The sequence below is a fragment of the Macaca thibetana genome, chromosome 5 (assembly GCF_024542745.1).
Source record: "Macaca thibetana thibetana isolate TM-01 chromosome 5, ASM2454274v1, whole genome shotgun sequence".
NCBI classification, from domain to species: domain Eukaryota; kingdom Metazoa; phylum Chordata; class Mammalia; order Primates; family Cercopithecidae; genus Macaca; species Macaca thibetana.
Window position 1 is genome coordinate 123611384 of NC_065582.1, and position 22905 is coordinate 123634288.

Sequence of the window (22905 nt, forward strand, 5' to 3'; positions counted from 1 at the left end):
TGCCTCAGAGAGGTTTCTCTCAGCTCTGCTTCTCTGTCTCCCATCTTAAGAAAGTGGCTTCCTTAAGCTTAAGAGAGGCTCCATGTATCTAAGGCGGAACTCTTTTAGCTTTCCTGTGCAACCTCCAGTCTTACGTGTATTACCCGTGCACTTGGCAAAGACCATGAGAAAGTTTGGTGAGTGAGTGCAGACTTGATCTATGCCTAGGACTCCTGAATTCTGCTCTGTCACCCAAGTCTACATGTAGCCATTAAAAATTCATTAATAGAAAAATGAGTTGGGCATGATGGCCCACACCTGTAGGGTTATAGTGAGCTATATCATGCCACTGCACACCAGACTGAGCAACAGTGAGACTATGTATTAATATCTTAAAAATAAATAAATAATAAAATAAAAAATAATTTTTTTAAAACAATTAAATGTTTGACTTCTTTCCGCATCTTAATGGTGAGTTTTTTAAAACTGTGATTTTTATAGGGTATCTTGCTTCCTTGGTTGTTAGGATGGGAGTGATGGCCTCTTATAATTTTCTATAATCCTAATCACAAGCAAAACAACTAATTCATCTTGATATCTTATAATGGTACAGACAACTGTAACTCAAATGCATGCTGTAGGGGATAAGGTAAGACTTCAGATTACTGCAAATCTGGCTCACCACTTTGGGGGAAAAAGTCTAAATAAGTACATCAACAAGTTAACCTTGAGGCTTTTATTAGTGGTATCACTGTCATTTATATTTTTAAAAGCACATATTTTATCAGTTGGTACTCAAAAGGGGTACGGCAGGTCCTCAGATAACACCGTTTCATTATAACGTTGATGAAAAAAGAGAAATCGATTCTCATGCTACTGCCTGTGTGGAGTTTGCATGTTCTCCTCATGTCTGCATGGGTTTCCACTAGGCACTCTGGTTTCCTTCCACATCCCAAACACATGCATATTAGGTTCACTGGCATGTCTTAATTTCCCGGTCAGACTGAGTGTGGGTGTGTGTGTGAGGGCACCCTGTGATGGGATAGTGTCCTGTCTAGGGATAGTTCCTGCTTCGCACCCTGAGCTGCCGGGATAGGCTCTGGCCACTCACAACCCTGACCTCGAATGATAATAATTACCTTAGTTATTTTTATTAATCTTTCTTAAATGTATGTATAGCTCACATTTATTTTAACATTTAATATTAGAAACGTTTTGATCCTTATTTTGAAGTTTGGTGATGTTTTTGTGACCAGGAATATGCCATAGGGACTTAACTCTTGTTTATAGTGATTAGCCTATGGTAAAATTGGTGCAGTTAAACATCATTTTGCTTCAAGTTGCAGTTTCCATGAAACTATTGATGACTTTGAGGATCTACTGTAATACAGAACCTTTAATTATTATTTTTATTATTATTACTTATTATACTACCCAGAGATACTGTTAATCATGGGACTAAGAACCTTCATGATGATTCTAGGAATTAACATTCATTTAATGGAAATGAAATGTCATATTAATCTTCCTGTGCAAAGCATCCTTGTGATTTTCTCCCACCGAGAAAGTCAAGTGTAAAAACCATTCTGTCCTTAAATCTCCTTGAAGATTACACGTTCCTACTTTTAAAAGTATTATGGAAAATTTTAAATATGCATTAAAATAGAATAATGCAGTAAAGCCTCATATACACATCACCTAGTCTCGATGGCTTTGAACATTTTGTTCATCCTGTCTCATATATCCCTCACTTTTTCCTTTAGGGAGGATGCTGTGGTCTTTTAAATTTTAAAATAAATCCTTTAGTATGCACTCTTTAAGAATTGTGAGCAGATCCACTCAGTATAACAGGATAATTCACTTGAAAAAGATATTTCAAAAAATAGATTGAAATCCCTTTTCATGAGATTTACTGCAGTTAAGATCCTCAGCAACTTGATCTCATTTTCTTTAAACCTTTTCCCCCAGTACTCATTTACCTAAACAATCTGCTTAACGCATCTGGTCTATTCACTGTTAGATCCTCCACAAAGGTGAGAATTCAGTAAGTCTTTAAAACGGAATGAAGCATTATATGTCCCCATATCAGCATCTTTGCTTATGATGTCTCTCTCTCTCTAATACTTTATCTCTTTTTTTGCTGCCAATGCAGAAAGAAATACACATCTAAAGTTTGTCACTTTTATTCCCTTTTGTTACAGTTTCGCTGTCCTTCTACTGTTACTCCTGCTGCCTTTTGAATATGAGAGTTCTGCAAAAACCCTTTTAGGGCTTAGTTTAAGTTTTGTTTTGTTTTTTTCTGTACTCAAGATGATTATTCCCTCTTCTGATTATCTGATCTTCATACCGCTCATTTAGAGACTTTCCTTTACTGGCTTATATTATTAGTTAATATTTAAGTTAAATGCTTTATTTCTCTAGGGAAAGTTTTAAAAGTTGCTGTTTTATTTCTCTGTATCGGTTACATTAGTTCTTTCATGCACTTAGGTCCCAGTGTATTTTCTGTTTTCTTGTGGCCACATTTTTCTATTTTCTACATGTGACTGTTACTCAAAATATTCTATATCTCATTGAAATAGTGTTGCCATATTTAGCAAACAAAAATAAAGCGTGCCCAGTTACAGATGAATTTTAAATAAATATTGAATAATTTTTAGTATAAATATGTCCTAAATGTTACATATGAAGCACTTATACTGAAAATACTATTTGTTGTTTACCTGAAATTCAAATGTAACTGGGCATCCTACATTTTACCCAGCAACTCTGAATTGAAAGTTTATTTTAATTTAATTTTGTCCTCCAGATAAAAAGAGTAGATAAATTGGTAGATATCTTCCTTGAACATGTCATATATTCCAGATGTGATGAGAGATTTCATTTGTTCAATCAACAGTGATTTCTTCGGTACCTAATGTATACCAAATGGAATTCTGCTAGTGTCTTGCTCTGCTCTTTTTTCTTTTCTTTTCTTTTCTTTTTTTTTCTTATTGATGCACAGTCCCTTTGGTCCTCAGGCACTATACCTTTATGATGTTTAGCTTTTATCCATCCTCAGTCCAAACAGTTACTAAGTCCTGGTTCATTTCTCTCTCTCTCTCTCTGCTTTCTCCGCTCTTGCATTTCCCATCAATCTCTTTTCCTTTTCATCCCCATAACCAGATTATTTCTCATCCACTACAAACACCTCAAAAGTTTTTGCCAACCCCAAAGAACTTGTCTTAACCTTGCTATTTGCATATTCTAACCTATTCTTTTGTTACTGTATAATTCTTGAAAAAATAGTCTGTAATTGCTATTGCAAATTTTTCACTCCCACACATTTCTCAGCTTATTGTACTTCTTTTACCCATCACTCTGATGACTTTTTCATAGTGTTTTGTGGTATCTTCACTTCCATTGTGGATACCCTAGATGTTTGACTCTCTTTTTTTCCTGCACATTTTTCCCTCGTAGTTTTATTGTCTTACTACTACAATGATCAGCTCTTTCCTGATGACTCCTAAGTAGATGTCTCTAAACTTGACATCTCTCCTAGATTCAGGTCTCAGACCCATTAGATATTTCTCTGAATATGTTCAAACTTACAACAGTGATTAGTGAGGAAGCTACAATATAATTGTAACAAAACATTACAAGCATCATAAGGAAAACAGATAATGTGCTAAAAGAATCCTAACAGCCAGAAAGGACTTCTGAGATTATGTTCCCATTTGTCTTGTTCTTTGTTTTCTTCAGAGACAGGATCTTGCTCTGCTGCCCAGACTGGCATATAGCAGCACAATCATAGCTCACTGTAACATCAAACTCCTGGGCTCAAGTGATCCTCCTGCTTCAGTCTCCAGAGTAGCTAGGACCACAGGCATGCACCACTGAGCCTGGCTAATTAAAAAAAAAAAAAAAAAATTAATGGAGATGAGGTCTTGCTGTGTTGCCCAGGCTAGTCTCAAATTCCTGGTTTCAAGTGATCCTCCTGCCTTGAGCCCCCTAAATGCTGGGATTACAGATGTGAGCCACCATGCCAGAACTGTCTTGTTCTTAAAGTTCTGATTTAAGCATTTAAACAGTATGTATAGATTTTTGCATAGGAAATAAAGATCAAAACCATAGAGATGTGGGAATCACTTGTAAGGGCTAGAAGGCAGTAGCAGTGAGATGAGTTAAGGATCTCTTGCATTAAGACCAGAGGAGACAATAGTGGCTTGAACATCGGGGGTAGCAGTGGACATAGGTAAGTTTGTTTGTGAAATGGACCCTGCCTGAAGTTTTATGGAATTAGCCTTCACTGACATCGGCTTGTATGGAATAATAACATTGAAATAATACGATAATATAGATGTATTTTCAGTGATATCTAAATAGAATTGTTTATTAGCTAGAGTTTAAGTTTTATGGGAGTAGAAAACTTTGTATTCTGAAATGCCAGATATGCTGAGATATATGCATGCCACCTACCATTTTTATACTGAAGTCCTTAATGAAAGGTGGTATTTGGAGACTCAGGTTTCTGGATAATGATACAAAGAATCATTTGAGGCTTACAAAATACTGATCATTTGGCATTTTAAGTTGCTGTAAGGAAGAAAATATGTCTGTCATTTCATGTACATCTGTGTAGTCTTCACCTCAACCTGAATCTCTGTAAGAAAATCAATAGAACTTCCTGGCAGGATTGCTTTAATGCAACTTATCTGTGGGCAACTCTAGTTATAGAGAAGAATTCTGCTGGTATTAAAGTGCTGAAGTAAAATTATGTTAAATTTTTGCTGACTTTAAAACAAAGAAACCTGTTACCTATTATGACTTCTAAACTTTAAATATATGGTGCTATAAACACCCATATGCAGAAATCTCGAAAGCAAAATAAGATATGATTAATCACCTTTCAGAAGCAAAGTTTGATAAAAGCAAGAATGCAGTTCAGCTGTTTACAAGTTGAAGCTTCTATAGGAAAAATATTTCAGGGAAAGATATATATTTTGTTTTTTATTGACTTCTGTAAGCACTTTACCTTTTGAGCTCTATAAAAAATTTAACTCTTTCTGGCCAGAGATTCTTCCTTTATGACTATATTACCCATATCATGAGAATTCATTGAATAGTAAAAGACACTGATGATGTGTTTGGTGTGAAGTAGAACTCTTGTCTGCAAAGGACAGGAGAAATTTATCTTTACACGTTTATTTGCAAGGTGTTTTCAAATAACTCTTCTGATAGCATATGATATATCCATTAGCCCTGGACCTAAGAGGAATAAGTTACGGGTATTTAGAATGTTTCTAAGCTGAGACACCCAGTCCCTTCCACTCAACCACATTGACATCCATTTAGATAGGTATGATTTTGAAAATCTCTCCTCAGGAAAGAGCCAGATTGTCACAGTATGCAAGAAAGTGTTTTGTATAGCAAAAGAAACTTAGTTAAAGGGTATTTAAGAAGATTCAAATATCAGTATAAGGGAGATCTGTGCAGAAATTTTATTAAGCAAGGGGATGAGCAACCAGGAGACTGCTCATCACATAAAATGTTCAGGCAGAGAATGAATGTTCATCTTTCAGGACTATTGAATACTAAGGATGAGAAATCAGATGAAATCATTCAAGTTTCCTCCAAACCCTGATATTTTAGAAAAAGTTTCTTAGGCTTAGAGGCCATTAACTTTTGGTTGACTAATAATTCAAGTAAGTCGGCTGTTATAGAAGCAGATTCAGATATAGGGATTTTGGGTACATGTGACTTTGTTGAGACAGTGGTCTCGATAAAAACAGATTGAGAGGAACAATATAAGACAGGGAAGGAGTTAAACAAGAATGTGGTTTCAGCTGAGTTTCGCTTCAGCCTGATCTCATGGGAGCTCTGGAGCATAAATTGTGCATAGGGTTGCTCTCACCTGGAGACAAAGAGAGTCTAGTTTTAAACCCTGGTTAGTATTGGTCAGTAATCGGCTATGAGAAGGCACTACACTGCAGGTGAGGTGGCTCTGAAATGGCTAATGGCAGTTCTCTAGAGAAGAAGACAGCTATGAATTAAGAGCAGCTAGTACTGAGCGCAGCTGGGGGATGGGTGTGCTGGCCCTATCTACTATACTAGCCAAAGGATTCTCCTATGTATTAGAAACAAAAATAGAAACAGAAGTGAGTTGCTAGAGGGAAGCACAGCACTGACTCTGCAACAGCCATTCATGAAAACTGACCATATGTTTGAGGCCATGTAACACGGAGATGAATATTCCATACACAACTACATAGCCTTAAAGGCATCACAGCACATACCAAGAACAGGTGCTCATAATGCTGACCTAGAGTCAAGAAGAAAAAAAATCTATACTTTATTAGAATATGCAATTGAAAAAGCAGGGACCATCCACATTTTTGTAGTTTAATTGCTTAAATCACCAGTCCCTAGTTATTTAGAAAAGAAACGGAGTAGTTGTGAAAGTGCTCAGTGAGTAGTTAACGTATTAAAACTTTTAGAGCGTTAACCATAGGGCCATCAGGTAGACACATAAGAAGCTGTGCCTTACAAAGGTAAGTACTTTTTGAAAAAGAAAAGTGTTTTAGAGAGTCTTACATTTTGAGATTTAGAATATTAATGTGTCTCAGTTTACTCTCAGGAAGGCATGCAGGAAAGAAGTACTTTGTGGTTTCTGTTGAACAAGTGGGCGATTTTAAGGCTGTTGCCCAAACTAGGTAACAAATTGCATTATTCTCATTGTATTTTCAATAATTGCCACCCTCTTGGCCCATCTTATCTGTTATTCCATGAGCAACTCATCAAGTTTCACCCTCCGGTGCCTATTTTCAGACTGTTTTCTAGAAACTTTTAGTATAATTCCTATATAGCTCATCAAGTATCAAAGGCTGCTTTTTATATGTCATTGTTCTCTAGAAAAATTTTAATGTTTTTCTTCTTCAGTACCATAATACTACCTTTGACTGGGCATTTTTGTCGAAGAAGGAGTGTTTGAAACATGGAGGAAACCTCGTGGGGAACAACTGTAATTTTGTTCCTGATATTACACTCATGTCTTTTATCCTCTTCTTGGGAACCTACACCTCTTCCATGGCTCTGAAAAAATTCAAAACTAGTCCTTATTTTCCAACCACAGTAAGTACCTGAGCTTTAAATCATTTTCATTGGATTTACACTGTATCAACAATAATACAACTTTGCAAGGTTAAAAAGGCACCTATAATTCAACGTGTCCGATATAATTTTGTGCATTTTAAAAATTACACTTCAATTTTTGTTCATGTGCATACTTATTAACATAAGTCTAGTCAAGCTTTAGAAAACCTTCCAAGGACTTGCTCACATAATTCTGTCATATATCTCTCATAATTCTGAATGTGATGAAAGGAAAAAAAATGAGACGAATTATATCTAAAAATGCATGAGTGAAGAAAATACCTTTTACATTCATAGTGTTTAAGTACATAATCAAAAACTCTTCATGTTTATCAGGAATTTCCATGTTGTAGAATTTCTTCAGCAGCTGTACGTTTGAGTATTTTAGTACTTGAATTATGGGTTGTGAGAGTAAACTTAAATTGTGTTGTTACACAAGTATTGGTATAAGATATGACTGTCATATGAGCCAAACTTTCCTTTCTGTAATGATGAATGCCATAGTACAGAGAAACAGATAATTAAACTGGGTTATGCAAACATCCTGTCTCCCATTAAAATGCCTGAGTGAGCTTAGTCAAAACTGTGGGTTCATGGAAATACTACAAGAAAAGACTAACATTTAGTTAATGGCATTTTGGTTTTTTGCTTGCAGAATCAAACTAAGATAATCCTTTGCTTTACAGTTCAGTTCTCAGTGTTTAGGACGTCAGTGTTTCTTAGGCAATCTTGATTACACCTGATTTATATCAGTGACTTGCTCTATACAGCTGACATCTCATGAAATAACTCTTCCTGCATTATGTGTAAAAGGAATAGAAGCATTTTAAAATATGAGATGCACTTGATGAAATTCTTTTTTCCAGTTCCTAGGAAATGAAAATATATTTACTTTCACCTAGAAAATTTTTGACTCTCTGATTCTTCTTACAAAATTGAAAGTAAATGGAAGGGTTGATAATGAAATGTCTAGAAGTAGATAACCCAAGGAATGAAAAATTTCCACAAAGTGAAATGTAGGAAGAAGCATTCAACATAGTCTGCTTAACATGGGCATTACAAGCTGGTGATCCACAGGCAGAAAGAATTCAACGCACAGCCATTCTTTGTTTAGCCCACAGTGTGTGTACATACCTGCGCTCTCTCTCTCTCTCTGCCGCTCTCTCTTACTTAAGGCTTTTGGTAGAATCTGTGCTTTGCAAATAGTTACTATTTTCCCAACTCTTTATTGTTTAAGAATTGGCTATTTCACACATTCAGATTAACTGCCTGTTCTTAAAGACACTGGGAAATGTGCTTTCTTGATACACCTCTTCAATTGTATGAGTTTTGTGTAGAACAGATTCCTGGGTAAAAGTCTTTGAGAATAATTTTTTTTTCTCTTGAGGTTTTTCCTTCTTAATTACTAATTTATTGGCATCTTGGGTTTTGTTTGTTTATATTTTTGGCTTATACTTTGTAAATCATCACCACCTGCCAAAGTCTGATATAATTTAAGTATAGTGAGTGGAAAAGTGAAAAATTTGTGAAGCACTTATAAGTCATAATTGGCAAAATAAACTGGTTTCCACCTTGAGATGAATGGAGATCCTTTTCCTAAGTTTTAAAATCTTAATTGATAACAATAATGTAAACTATATATTTCTGGAGTACAATGTGACATATGTATATGTTGTGGAATGATTAAAGCAAGCTAATTAACATATCCATAACCTCACATACTTATCACTTTTGTGATGAGAACATTTTAAACCTACTCTTTTAGCAAGTTTAAAATATACAACACATTATTATTAGCTATAGTCATTATGCTGTGCAGTGGATCTCAAAGACTTATTCCTCTTGTCTGATACTTTGTACCCTTTGACCAATATCCTCCCATTCCCTGCCTCCAGTAGGCACCATTCTACTATCTACTTATATGAGTTTGATATTTTAGGTTTCACATGTCAGTGAGATCACATTTGTTTGTCATTCTGTTCTTGGCTAATTTCCCTTCACATAAGGTCCTCCAGGTTTATCCAAATTATTGCTAATGACAGAATTTCCTTTGTTTTAAGGCTGGATAGTATTCCATTGTTTATGTGTGCCACATTTTCTTTATTCATCTGTTGATGAACACTTAGGTTGATTCCATATCTTGGCTATTGTGAATAATGCTACAAAGTACATGAGAGTATTTATATCTCTTTGAGATCATAATTTCATTTCTTTTGGATATATACACAGAAGTAGGGTTGCTGGATCCTAAAGTAGTTCTGGTTTTTATTTTTGGGGGAAAGTTCCATAATGTTTTCTGCAATGACTGTTCTAATTTTCATGTCCACCAACAGTGTACAAGGGTTACCTTTTCTCCACAAAATCACCAACACTTACCTTTTGTCTTTTTGATAATAACCATCCCAACAGGTGTGAGGTCATATCTCATTGTGGATTTAATTTGTAGTTCCTTGATACTTCATGATGTTGAGCATTTTTTCATATTTTTTTGGCCATTTATGTGTCGTCTTTTGTAAAAACATCTATTCAGGTCCTCTGTCTATTTATTAGGTGAGTTTTTTGTTTTCTTATTATGGAGTTGTTTGAGTTCCTTATATATTTTGGTTATTAACCCCTTATTGGATGTATGGTTTGCAAATATATTCTCCCATTCCACAGATTCTCTCTTCACTCTGTTGATTATTTTCTTCGCTGTTCAGTTTTAGTTTGATGCAATCCTGTTTGTCTCTGTTTGCTTTTGTTGTCAAAAAATAACCTTATGTTGAAGTGTAATGTTAGGTTATTTGATGTTAACAATAATCTTTGCCCAGACTAATGTCATGGAGCTTTTCCTTTAAGTTTTCTTTTAATAGTTTTACAGTTTCAGGTCTTATATTTAAGTCTTTAATCCCTGGCTATTTTCTTTTTTTGTATTTTTAGTAGATATGGGGTTTCACCATCTTGGCCAGGCTGGTCTTGAACTCCTGACCTTGTGATCCACTCACCTTGGCCTCCCAAAGTGCAGGGATTACAGGTGTGAGTCATCCTGCCTGGCCTTAATCCATTTTGAACTGATTGTTGTATATGGTATGAGATGAAGGTCTAATTTCATTCTTCTGCATTTGGATATCTAGTTCTCCTAGCAACATTTATTGAAGAGACAGCTGTTACCCCATTGTGTGTTCTTGGCATCTTTGTTGAAAATCAGTTGGCCACAAATGCATGGATTTATTCCTAGACTCTATTCTATCCCATTGGTCTACATGTCTGTTTTTCTACCACTACCATGCTGTTTTGATTGCTGGAGTTTTGTAGTAGATTTTGAAATAAGGTACTGTGATACTTCCAGCTTTCTTCTTTTTGCTCAAGATTGGTTTGGCTATTTGGGGTCTTTTGTGATTTGATACAAATTTTAGGATTACTTTTTCTATTTCTGTAAAACATATCATTGGAATTTGGATAGGGTTTGCTTTGAATCAGTAGATTGCTTTGGTAGTATGGACTTTTTAATAATACCAATTCTTCAAATTCATGAATACAGGATATCTTTCCATTTACTCCTGTCTTCTTCAATATCTTTCATCAATTCTTTATAATTTTCAAAGCATAGCACATTCACCTCCCTGGTTAAATTTATTCTTAAGTATTTTATTCTTTTGTAGCTATTGTAAGTGGGATTGTGATTTTTTTTTTTCAGATAGGTTGTTGTTGGTCTATAGAAACACTGCTGAATTGTATGTTGATTTTATATTCTGCAACTTTACTGAATTTTTTTATTACTTCTAAAATATTTTTTGGTGGAGTCTTTATGTAAGATCATATTGTCTGCTAACAGAGACAATTTAACTTCTTCTTTCCTTCCTTTCATAGGTTGTATGTGTCTAGGAATTTACCCATTTCTTCTTGGTTATTTAGTTTGTTGTTGTATAATTGTTCATAAATATCTCTTAGAGTTTTTTTTTTATTTCCTTGTTATCAGGTGTAATGTCTCTTTTTAATCACTGACTTTATTTATTTCAGTCTTCTTTTTTTTTAGCCTAGCTATTGGGTTGTTGGTTTTGCTTATCATTATTTATTTATTTATATTTTTAATTAAATTAATTAATTAATTAATTATTTTGTGTGTGTGTTTGAGATGGAGTCTCTCTCTGTCACCCAGGCTGGAGCGCAGTGGCACCATCTCAGCTCACTGCAACCTCTGCCTCCCAGGTTCAAATGATTCTCCTGCCTCAGTCTCCCAGGTAGCTGGGACTACAGGGGCATGCCACCACACCTGGCTAATTTTTTGTATTTTTAGTAATGATGGGGTTTTACCATATTAGCCAGATGGTCTCGATCTCCTGACCTCGTGTTGCCCCCGCCTTGGCCTCTCAAAGTGCTGGGATTACAGGCGTGAGCCACCACGCCCAGTCTATTTTATTTTATTTTTGAGATGGAGTCTTGCTCTGTTGCCCAGGCTAGAGAGCAGTGGTGCCATCTCAGCTCACTGTAACCTCAGCCTCCTGGGTTCAAGGGATTCTCGTGCCTCAGCCTCCTGAGTAACTGGTATTACAGGCGTGTGCCACCGCACCCAACTAATTTTTATATTTTTTGTGGAGACGGGGTTTCGCCATGTTGAACAGACTTATCTTGAACTCTTGACCTCAAGTGATCCACCTGCCTCGGCCTCCCACAGTGCTAGGATTACTGGTGTGAGCCACTGCACCCTGGCTGATTTTGTTTATCTTTAAAGAAACCCCAATTTTTAGTTTTGTTGATTTTTTTTATTTGTCTTAGTCTTTCTTCTTTGAGTTTTATTATTTCCTTCTTTCTGACAGTTTTGAGTTTAGTTTGTTTTTGTCTTTCTAGCTCCTTGACATGTTTCCTTAGGCTGTTTATTAGAAATCTTCTTTTGATGTAGTCATTTATTGCTATAAATTTAACTCTTAGAACTGCTTTTGTTGTGTCCCATGGGTTTTGGTATGATATATATCCATTCTCATTTTTCTCAAATTTATTAATTTCATTTTTAATTTGTTCACTTACACATTGGTTATTTAGTAGCATACATATTCAGGAGCATAAACTTCCATGTGTTTGTAAAGGTTTCAAAGTTTTCCTTATTGTTAATTTATAGTTTTATATCATTGTGGTCAGAAAAGATACTTGATATGATCTCTGTTTTCTTAAATTTTCTAAGACTAGTTTTGTAGCCTAGCATATGATCTATCCTGGAGAATGTTACATATGCAATTGAGAAGAATGTGTATTCTGTAGCAGTTGGATGGAATATTCTGCAAAGGTCTGTTAGGTCCATTTGATGTATGGTGCAACTGAAGTCCAATGTTCCTTGTTGATTTTCTGTATAGATGATCTGTCCGTTGTTGAAAATGGGGTATTAAAATTTACTATTATTGTATTGTCTTCTGTTTCTCCCTTTAGATCTAATAATAATATTTGCTTTATATATTTGGGTACTCTGTGATTAGGTGCATATAGATTTATAATTGTTTTATCTTCTTGTTGAATCGATTCTTTTATTATTATATAATGATCTTCTATGCCACTTTTTACAGTTTTTGACTTAAAATATATTTTATATGGATACCTCTACTCACTTTTGGTTTCCATTTGCATGCAGTATTTTTTTCCATCCTTTCATTTTCAGTCTGTTTGTCCTTAATAGTGAGGGGAACTCTAGTAGGCAAACTATAGTTTGGTCTTTTTTTTTTTTTTCATCCATTCATTCCCTCTGTATCTTTTCAATGGAGAACTTAAGTCATTTACATTTAAGGTTTTTATTGATAAGTAAGGACTTACTCCTATCATTTTGTTAATTGTACTTTGATTATTTTAATATCCTTTGTTCCTTTCTTCCTCTCTTGTTGTTTACCTCTGTGGTTTGGTGTTAAGCTTTGTTTCTTTTCCCTTTCTCATGTGTTTATCTGCTGTAATTTCTGTCTTTGTGGTTGCCATGGGGCTAACATAATGAGTCTTGTAATTATAATACTCTATTTTAAGCTGATAACAACTTAACTTTGGTCACGTTAAAATACTTTAGACTTTTTTGCTCCCTCCCACAGTTTATATGTTTGTTACCTTTATTTACTTTCTTATCTACTGTGTGTTTCTTAGTCGCTAATTATGGCTTTTCTTATTTTTCACCATTTTAAGTTTAACCTTTCATGCTAGAGATTGAAAGATTTATGTAGCACCATTAAAATTCTGCATTTGATTATGAATTTACCTCTACTGGTGAGTTTTGTATTTTCATGATTCATAAATATGACCCTTTTGTTTACAGTTGTAGCTCTTAAGCACTTTTTATAAGGCTGATCTAGCAATAATGAATTCCCTCAGCTTTTGCTTGTCTGGAAGGATCTTTATTATAGCTTTGCTGGATGTGGTATTGGCTAACAGTTGGTTTTTGTTTCCATGCTTTGAATATATTATCCCTTCTTCCCTGACTGGCAAGTTTTCTGCTGAGAAATCTGCTAATCATCTAATAAAGATTCTCTTATATGTGACTTGATGCTTTTCTCTTGCAGCTTATAGAATTCTTTTTTGTGTCTTTAGCTTTTGACAGTTTGAGTATTAACATGCCTTGGAGAACATCGTTTAGGGCTCAGTCCAGTTGGGAACTTTTGAGCTTCTTGGATCAGGATGTTCATATTTCTCCCAAGACCTTGAAGTTTTCAGTCATTATTTTTGTTTAATAGGTTTTCTGTTATTTTACTTGTCTCTTCTCTCACTTTCACACATATAATGCAAAGATTTATTTACTTAATTCTTATTTATTTTTTCCTCTGACTAGAATGGGTTAATTCAAAAGATGTCTTCAAGTTCAGGAACTCTTTCATCTTCTTGATCTAGTCTGTTCTTGATGCTCTCATTTGTACTTTTTTATTTCTTTCACTGAATTCTTCATCTCCAAGATTTCCATTTGATTCTTTCTTATTATATCTTTCACTTTTTTGAATTTTTCATTCAGATCATGAATTATTTTTCCAGATTCACTGAATTGTTTGTATTTTATAGTATTTCTCTGAGTTTCTTTAAGATTATTATTTTGAATATATTTTGATCTATTTTATAAATATTCTTTTTTTGGACCTCCCACTGAAGACTGTGTTTCATGGGGGGGGGGTGTTATTATTATTTTTCTTTTTCATCTTTGCTTTTTTGGTATTTTTAAAATATCCAACCTTTATTTTAATTCAGTGTACATGTGCAGGATGTGCAGGTTTGTTACATAGGTAAATTTGTGCCATGGTGGTTTGCCACACAGATCATTCCATCACCCAAGTATTAAGCCCAGCATCCACTAGCTTTTCTTCCTGATTCTCTCCCTCTTCCCACCTCCCCCTCCCAACAGACCCCAGACTGTGTTGTTTTTCTGAATGTATCTGTATGTTCTCATCATTTCACTCACACTTATAAGTGAGAACATGTGGTATTTGGTTTTCTGTTCCTGCATTAGTTTGCTAAGGATAAATTGCCCCTAGCTCCATCCATGTCCCTTTTTGTAGTTGCATAGTATTTCATGTTGTATATGTACCACGTTGTCTTTATCCAGTCTATCACTGATGGGCTTTTAGGTTGTTTCCATGCCTTTGATATTGTGAATAGTGCTGCAATGAATATATGTATGCATGTGTCTTTATAATTGAGCAATTTATATTCCTTTGGGTATATATACCCAAAGGATATATACCCAAAGGCTTTTGCTCCACAACCTTGCCAGCATCTGTTATTTTTTGACTTTTTAATAATAGCCATTCTGACTGGTGTGAGACAGTATCTCATTGCAGTTTTGATTTGCATTTCTGTAATGATTAGTGATGTTGAGGGTTTTTTTCTTCATATGTGTGCTGGCCACATGTATGTTTTGTTTTGAGAAGTAAGTGTCTTTTCATGTCCTTTGCCCACTTTTTAATGGGATTTTTTGTTTTTTTCTTGTAAATTTGTTTAAGTACCTTATAGATGCTGGATATTAGACCTTTGTCAGATACGCAGTTTGCAAAAATTTTCTTCCACCCTGTAGGTTGGCTGTTTACAATGATGACCGTTTCTTTGGCTGTGCGGAAACTTTTTAGTTTAATTAGATTCTGTTTGTTAATTTTTGCTTTTGTTGCAATTGCTTTTGGCGTCTTCATCATGAAATCTTTTCCCATGCCTATGTCCTGAATGGTATTGCCTAGATTTTCTTCTAGGGTTTTTATGGTTTTGGGTTTTACAATTAAGTATTTAATCCATCTTGAGTTAATTTTTGTATATGGTGTAAGGAAGAGGTCAAGTTTCAATTTTCTACAAACAGCTACCCAGTTCTCTTGGCACTATTTATTAAATAGGGAATTCTTTCCCCATTGTTTGTTTCTGTCAGGTTTGTCAAAGATCAAATGGTTGTAGGTGTGTGGTCTTATTTCTTGATTTTCTATTCGGTTTCTTTGGTTTATATGTCTGTGTTTGTACCAGTACCATGCTGTTTGGTTTCTGTAGCCCTGTAGTTTGAAGTCAGGTAGCATGATGCCTCCAGTATTGTTCCTTTTGCTTAGGATTGCCTTGGCTATTTGTGCTCTTTTTTGGTTTCATATGAATTTTTAAAAAGTTTTTTCTTATTCTGTGAATAATATGAATAGCATTTTACTTGGAATAGCATTGGCTCTTCAAATTGCTTTGGGCAGTATGGCCATTTTAACATTTTAACATATTGATTCTTCCTATTCATGAGCATGGAATGCTTTTCCATTTGTTTGTGTCATCTCTGATAACTTTGAGTGGTGGTTTGTAGTTCTCGTTGAAGAGGTCCTTCACTTCCGTCATTAACTGTATTCTTAGGTATTTTATTCTTTTTGTGCCAGTTGTGAATGGGAGTTCATTTGTGATTTGAGTTTTGACTTGCCTGTTGTTGGTTTAAAGTAATGCTAGTGAGTTTTGCACATTGATTTAGTATCCTGAGACTTTGCTGAAGTTGCTTAGCAGGCCAAGAACCTTTGTCGCTGAGTTGATGGGGTTTTCTAGATATAGTTTGATGTAATCTGCAAACTAGGTAGTTTGACTCCCAGTTTGGAAAACGCATTTCAGGATATCATCCAGGAGAACTTTCCCAACCTAGCTAGACAGGCCAATATTCAAATTTTGGAAACACAGAGAACCTTGGCAGGATACTTCACAAGAAGATCATCCTCAAGAGACGTAATCATCAGATTCTCCAAGATTGAAATGAAAGAAAAAATGTTTAGGGTAGCTAGAGAGAAAGGCTAGATCACCTACAAAGGGAATCCCATGAGACCAACAGTGGGGCTCTCAGTGGAAATCCTATAAGCCAGAAGAGATTGGGGGCCAATATTTAACATTCTTAATGAAAATAAAATTGAACCTAGGATTTCATATCTTGGCAACCTAAGCTTCATAAGCAAAGGAGAAATCAAATTATTTTCAGACAAGCAAAAACAAGGAAATTCATTATGACCATACCTGCTTTACAAGAGCTCTTGAAGGAAGCATTAATATGGAAAGGAAAAACCATTACCAGCCACTACAAAAACACACTGAAGTACACAGACCAGTGACACCATAAGGTGACCACATAAACAAGTCTGCAAAATAACCAGCTAATATCAGGATGACAGGATCAAATCCATACATAACAATTCTAACCTTACATGTAAATGGGCTAAATGCCCCAATTAAAAGACACAGAGTGGAAAGCTGCATAACGAACCAAGACTCATTTGTATTCTGTCTTCAAGAGACCAATCTCACGTGCAAAGACACATGTAGGCTTAAAATAAAAGGATGGAGGAAAATTTACCGAACAAATGGAAAACAGAAAAAAAAGCATGGGTTGCAATCCTAGTTTCTGACAAAACAGACTTCAAACCAGCAAAGATGGAAAAAGACAAAGGGTATTACATAATGATAAAGGGTTCAATTCAACAAGAAGAGCTAATTGTCCTAAATAGAAATGCATCCAATAAGAAAGCACCAAGATCTATAAAGCAAGTTCTTAGAGACCTTCAAAGCAACTTAGACTCCCACACAATAATGGTGCAAGATTTTAATACCCCACTGACAATATTAGACATATCATCAAGATAGAAGAGTAACAAAGGTATTCAAGACCTGAACTCAGCTCTGCATCGGGTAGACTTGATAGATATCTACAGAACTCTGCCTGAAAACAACAGAATATACTTTCTTCTCATCACCACATAGCAGTTTAAAATTGATCACATAATCGGCAGTTAACACTCCTCAGCAGGTGCAAAAGAACTGAAATCATAACAAACAGTCTCTGGGACCACAGCATAATCAAATTAGAACTCAGGATTAAGACATTCACTCAATAACCATAAAACTTCGTGGAAATTGAACAACCTGCTCCTGAATGACTTTTGGGTAAATAATGAAATTAAGGCACAAATCAGGAAGTTCTTTGAAACTAATCAGAACAAAGAGACAATGTACCAGAATCACTAGGATGTAGCTAAAACAGTGTTAAGAGGGAACTTTATAGCACTAAAAGCCCACATCAAAAAGCTAGACAGATCTCAAGTTAACAAACTAACATCACAGCTAAAAGAACTGGAAAATCAAGAGCAAATAAACCCAAAAGCTAGCAGAAGACAAGAAATAACCAAGATCAGAGCTGAACTGAATGAGATAGAGACATGAAAAACCCTTCAAAAGATCAATGAATCCAGGAGCTGGTTTTTGAAAAAATTAGTAAAAGAGATAGGCCACTAGCTAGACTAATAAAGAAGATAAGAGAGAAGACTCAAATAAACACAAGCAGAAATGATAAAGGGGGATATCCCCACTGACCCCACAGAAATACAAGCAACCATTAGAGAATATTATAATGGTGTTTATAATATAAACACCTCTATGCACATACTCTAGGAAATGTAGAACAAATGGATAAATTCCTGGACACATCCACCTTCCCAGGACTGAATCAGGAAGAAGTTGAATCCCTGAACAGACCAATAATGAGTTCTGGAATTAAGGCAGTAGTAAATAGTCCAACAACCCAAAAAAGACCAGAACCAGATGGATTCACAGCTGACTTCTACCAGATGTACAAAGAAGAGCTGGTATCATTTCTACTGAAACTATTCCATAAATTAAAAGGACGGACTTCTCCCTGATTCACTGTATGAATCCAGCATCATTCTGACACCAAAACCTGGCAGAGATACAACAAAAAATGAGAAGTTTAGCCAGTATGCTTGATGAACATTGATGCAAAAATCCTCAACAAAATGCTGGCAAACCAAATCCAGCAGCACGTCAAGCTTATCCACCACAATCAAGTAGGCTTCATCTCTGGGATGCAAGGTTGGTTCAACATACACTAATCAAGAAATGTGATTCATCACATAACCAGAACTAAGGAAAAAACCATGTGATTATCTCAATAGATGCAGAAAAGACTTTTGATAAAATTCAGCATTCGTTTATGTTAAAAATTCTCAAACTAGTTATTAAAGGAAGATACTTCAAAATAAGGAGAGCCGTGTATGACAAACCCACAGCCAATATTATACTGAATGGGCAAAGTCTGTAAGCATCCTCCTTGAAAACCAGTACAAGACAAGGATGTCATCTCTCACCATTCTTATTCAACGTAGTATTGGAAGTTCTGGCCACGGCAATCAGGCAAGAGAAAGAAATAAAGGCTATTCAGATAGGAGGAGTGGAAGTCAAACCAGCCTTTTTGTATTTCTTGTGTCTCTATGTTGATATCTACACATCTAGTGAAATACTAATTTTTTAAAAACTCATGGAGTATCTTTCGTAGAGAGGGATTTTTTTTTTTTTTTTCCTGTAGATGGGTCTTTTGGTATAGTATATTGGCTTTGGTTCTGGGTAGGCTCAGTAGCATGGTTGCTATACATTTTCTACCGCTTAATTTTTGTCAGCAATCTGTGATTGCCTCAGTGGCCTACTTCATGGGCATTTGTAATGGTGGTAGTGTGGTTTTGCTAGGCTCTTTAGAATGCCTGGGCCAGTTTCGGAGCTGGGAACATTTGTGCATGGTGGGCCAGCAGACTGTGTGGCAAGCAATCTGGGGTTTGGGGACCAGCGGTGTCACCAGGTAGCCTCTTGGGTAAGGTGCATGGCAGACTGGCTAGCTATTCAGTGACTTTCCTGCTTTGCAGGTCCACCTGTTCCTCAATGGTGAGGATGCCCCATGGGTTTGAACAGTGGGTTCTCAGTCATACTGTTGGTTCTATGCTTTGTGCACCTGGGATTGTGGCGCTGGAGGCACGTGTGTAAACTTGGTGAAATGAGGGTGAGGCCTCAAGGATGGAGAGAGGCAGCAGCTTCTGGCTCCCAGGACGGGATGCTGTCTAACAGTCCAGTTTAAAGATGGTGTCATGCCATAGCACCTTGCTTGCAGGGTAGAGTATATACAACCTGAGCACCTACTCTGGGGCAATGCAGCAGTGTAAACTTCTAGAAACTCCCTAATCTGGGTTTTGGACCTGTAAGGACTGGGGACTCTCCTGTAGCAAGGACTTCTGGCATCTCTGGTGGCTATGGGGATTTCTGGGGGCCTCCAGTTTATCTTTTTGTCATAATAATAAGTCTTCCCTGATTCTGAGCCAATCCCAGCAAGAAGATAGTGTGACAGAAGCAGAAGGATGCCGTTTCCTTTCTCTATCCTGGGCTTTCACACTCCACAGGGGGTGTGGATCTCTGGATCTCTCCCAACATAATTTCTGTCACTCTAATGTAAATGTAATTATTTATTTGCTATTTTGGTCCCTTTGCGTGGAGTGGATGAGCGCCAGGCAACTCTAGTCGGCCATCTTAATGATGTCTGAAATGAAAATTTTTGTGTCTTGTTGTTAACTGATTCCTTTATCATTATATAGTGACTTTCTTTGTCTTGTGTTTTTACTTACAATTTATTTTATCTGATGCAAATACAGACATCCTTGTTTTCTTTTGGTTGCATCTTTTCAGTTTTAAACTATGTGTGTCCTCAGAGGTGAATGAGTCTCTTTTAGGCAGTGTATAGTTGGATCTTTAAAAAAATATCCATTCAACCATTCTGTGTCTTTTTAGTGGAGAATTTAACCCATTTACACTCAAGGTAATTTTTATAAGTACAGACTTTCTACTACCATTTTGTTAATTATTTTCTGGTTAATTTGTAGATTCTTTGTTCTTCCCTTCCTCTTTTGTTGTTTTCCTTTGTGATTAGATAATTTTCTCCAGTGTGTTTTGATTTGTTACCTTTTATCTTTTATGTGTCTTCTAGAGATTTTTGCTTTGTGGTTACCATGAGACTTACATAAAGCATCTTACAATTATAACAGGCTATTTTCAGATGATAACAACTTACCTTTCATTGCATAAAACGACTTTGCACTTTTACTTTACATCCCCCCAACACTTTTTTTATGTATTGGATTTCACAATGTATAACTTTTAATGTTATATATCCCTGAACAAATTATTATAGCAATTATCATTTTAAATAGTTTTGTCTTTATTTATATATGTGTGTATATATATGTATGGTATACATATATACCATATAAAATATATACCATATACACTTTTTTAATGTTTTGGATTTCACAATGTATAACTTTTAATGTTATATATCCCTGAACAAATTATTATAGCAATTATCATTTTAAACAGTTTTAAATACATATATATGGTATATATTTATACCAAATGCATATATGGTATATATTTATACCAAATGCATATATGGTATATATTTATACCAAATGCATATATGGTATATATTTATACCAAATGCATATATGGTATATATTATACCAAATGCATATGTGGTATATATTATACCAAATGCATATGTGGTATATATTATACCAAATGCATATGTGGTATATATTATACCAAATGCATATGTGGTATATATTATACCAAATGCATATGTGGTATATATTATACCAAATGCATATGTGGTATATATTATACCAAATGCATATGTGGTATATATTTATACCAAATGCATATGTGGTATATATTTATACCAAATATACAAGTAATTTGCACACCACAATTACAATATTAATTTTCTGAACTTAACTTTACACTTACTTTTACCAGTGAGTTTTATTCTTTCAAATGTTTTTCAGTTACTTATTAGAATCCTCTTCTTTTACCTTGAAGAATTCTCTTTAGCCTTTCTTGTAATACAGGTCTGGTGGGAGTGAACTTGCTCAGCATTTATTTGTCTGGGAAAGTGTCTCTCCTTCATTTTTGGAGGATAGATGGTATTCTTTTTTGGCAATTTTTTCCCATTATTCTCTTTTTTTTTGTTTTATTTTGGAGATTCGTCTTTTAGTTTTCATTTTTTAAAAGTGTCTTTGGTATTTATTAGAATGTAAATAAAACTGAGTGCTAATTTTCTCTAAACTTAAAATTACAACTTTGATCTGGGCCTTTGATACTTTTGCTTTATTTTATTTTATTTATCTGCACAAATTTATGGGGTATGTGTGAGATTTTGTTATATGTATATAACAAAGGTTATAAGGGTATTAAGGGTATCTATCACCCATTTTCAGTACATTTTTGTTAAGTATAGTCACTGTAACCTTTTATCAAACATTGAATTTGTTCCTTCTGTCTGTATCATTATAACTATAACCAAATTTATCCTCTGCCCCACCCCCATCACCCTTCCCAGATTCTGTTAACTATCTTTCCACTCCCTACTTCAATGTGATCAAATTTTTAGCTCCCACATATGAGTGATAACATGCACTATATGCCTTTCTGTGCCTGACTTATTTCATTTAACACAATGACCTTCAGTTTTATTCATGTTGCTGCAAATGACATTATTTGATTCTTTTTATGGCTACATAGTTTTTCATTATATATGTATGTCACATTTTCTTTATCCATTTATCTGTTGATGGACACATAGGTTGATCCCATACCTTTGCTATTGTGAATGGTGCTGCGGTAAACAAGAGAGTGCAAGTATCCTATCCCTTTGATATAGTGATTTCCTTTCCTTTGGGTAGATTTCCAGTACTGTGTTTGCTGGATCAAATGGTGAGGTTTTTGAGAAATCTCAGTACTATTTTCCATAGTGACTGTGGTAGTTTACATTTCTACCAACCATATAAAAAATTTCCTCTTTCTCTGCATCCTTGTCAACATCTTATTTTTGGTCTTTTTAGTAATAGCCACTCTGACTGGGGTAAGATGACATCTCATTGTAGTTTTGATTTGCATTTCTCTGATGATTAGTGATGCTGAGCATTTTTTCATATACCTGTTGGCTGTTACCCTGTCTTCTTTTGAGAAATGTCTATTTGTGTCCTTTGCCCACTTTTAAATGGAACTATTTGTTTTTCTTTTCTTGAGTTGTTTAAGTACCTTGTGTATTCTAAAATTAGTCCCTTGTTGGATGAATAATTTGCAAATATATTCTCCCATTCCATAGGTTGTCTCTTCATTCTGTAGATTATTTCTTTTGTTGTGCAGCAGCTATTTGGTTTAAATCCCACTTGTCTATTTTTGTTTGGTTGACGGTGAATTTCAGATCTTAATCATAAATTAATTGTTCTACACCATGTCCAGGAGAGATTTCCCTTGGTTTTCTTCCCGTATTTTTACGGTTTTGGGTCTTACGTATAAGTCTTTAATCAATGTTGAGTTGATGTTTATATATGGTGAGGTGGGAGTCCGGTTGTATTCTTCTGGATGTGGGTATCCGATTTTCCCAGCACCACTTATCAAAGAGGGTATACTTTACCCAGTGTAAGTTCTTGTTAATGTTTGTTGATCTTGAGGATCAGTTAGCTGTAAGTGTATCTTTATTTCTGGATT

General features: G+C 35.2%; 1 protein-coding gene across 9 annotated transcripts in view; it reads left to right on the forward strand.

Annotated features, from left to right (window-relative positions):
- SLC4A4 (solute carrier family 4 member 4) overlaps positions 1–22905 on the forward strand; it is a 493231-nt gene that overhangs the window by 407440 nt on the left and 62886 nt on the right. For all 9 annotated transcript variants that reach the window (XM_050791358.1, XM_050791359.1, XM_050791360.1 and 6 more), the window contains one exon: positions 6895–7086. In XM_050791358.1, the coding sequence (XP_050647315.1) occupies positions 6895–7086 (192 nt within the window). The remainder of the gene's footprint in view (positions 1–6894; positions 7087–22905) is intronic.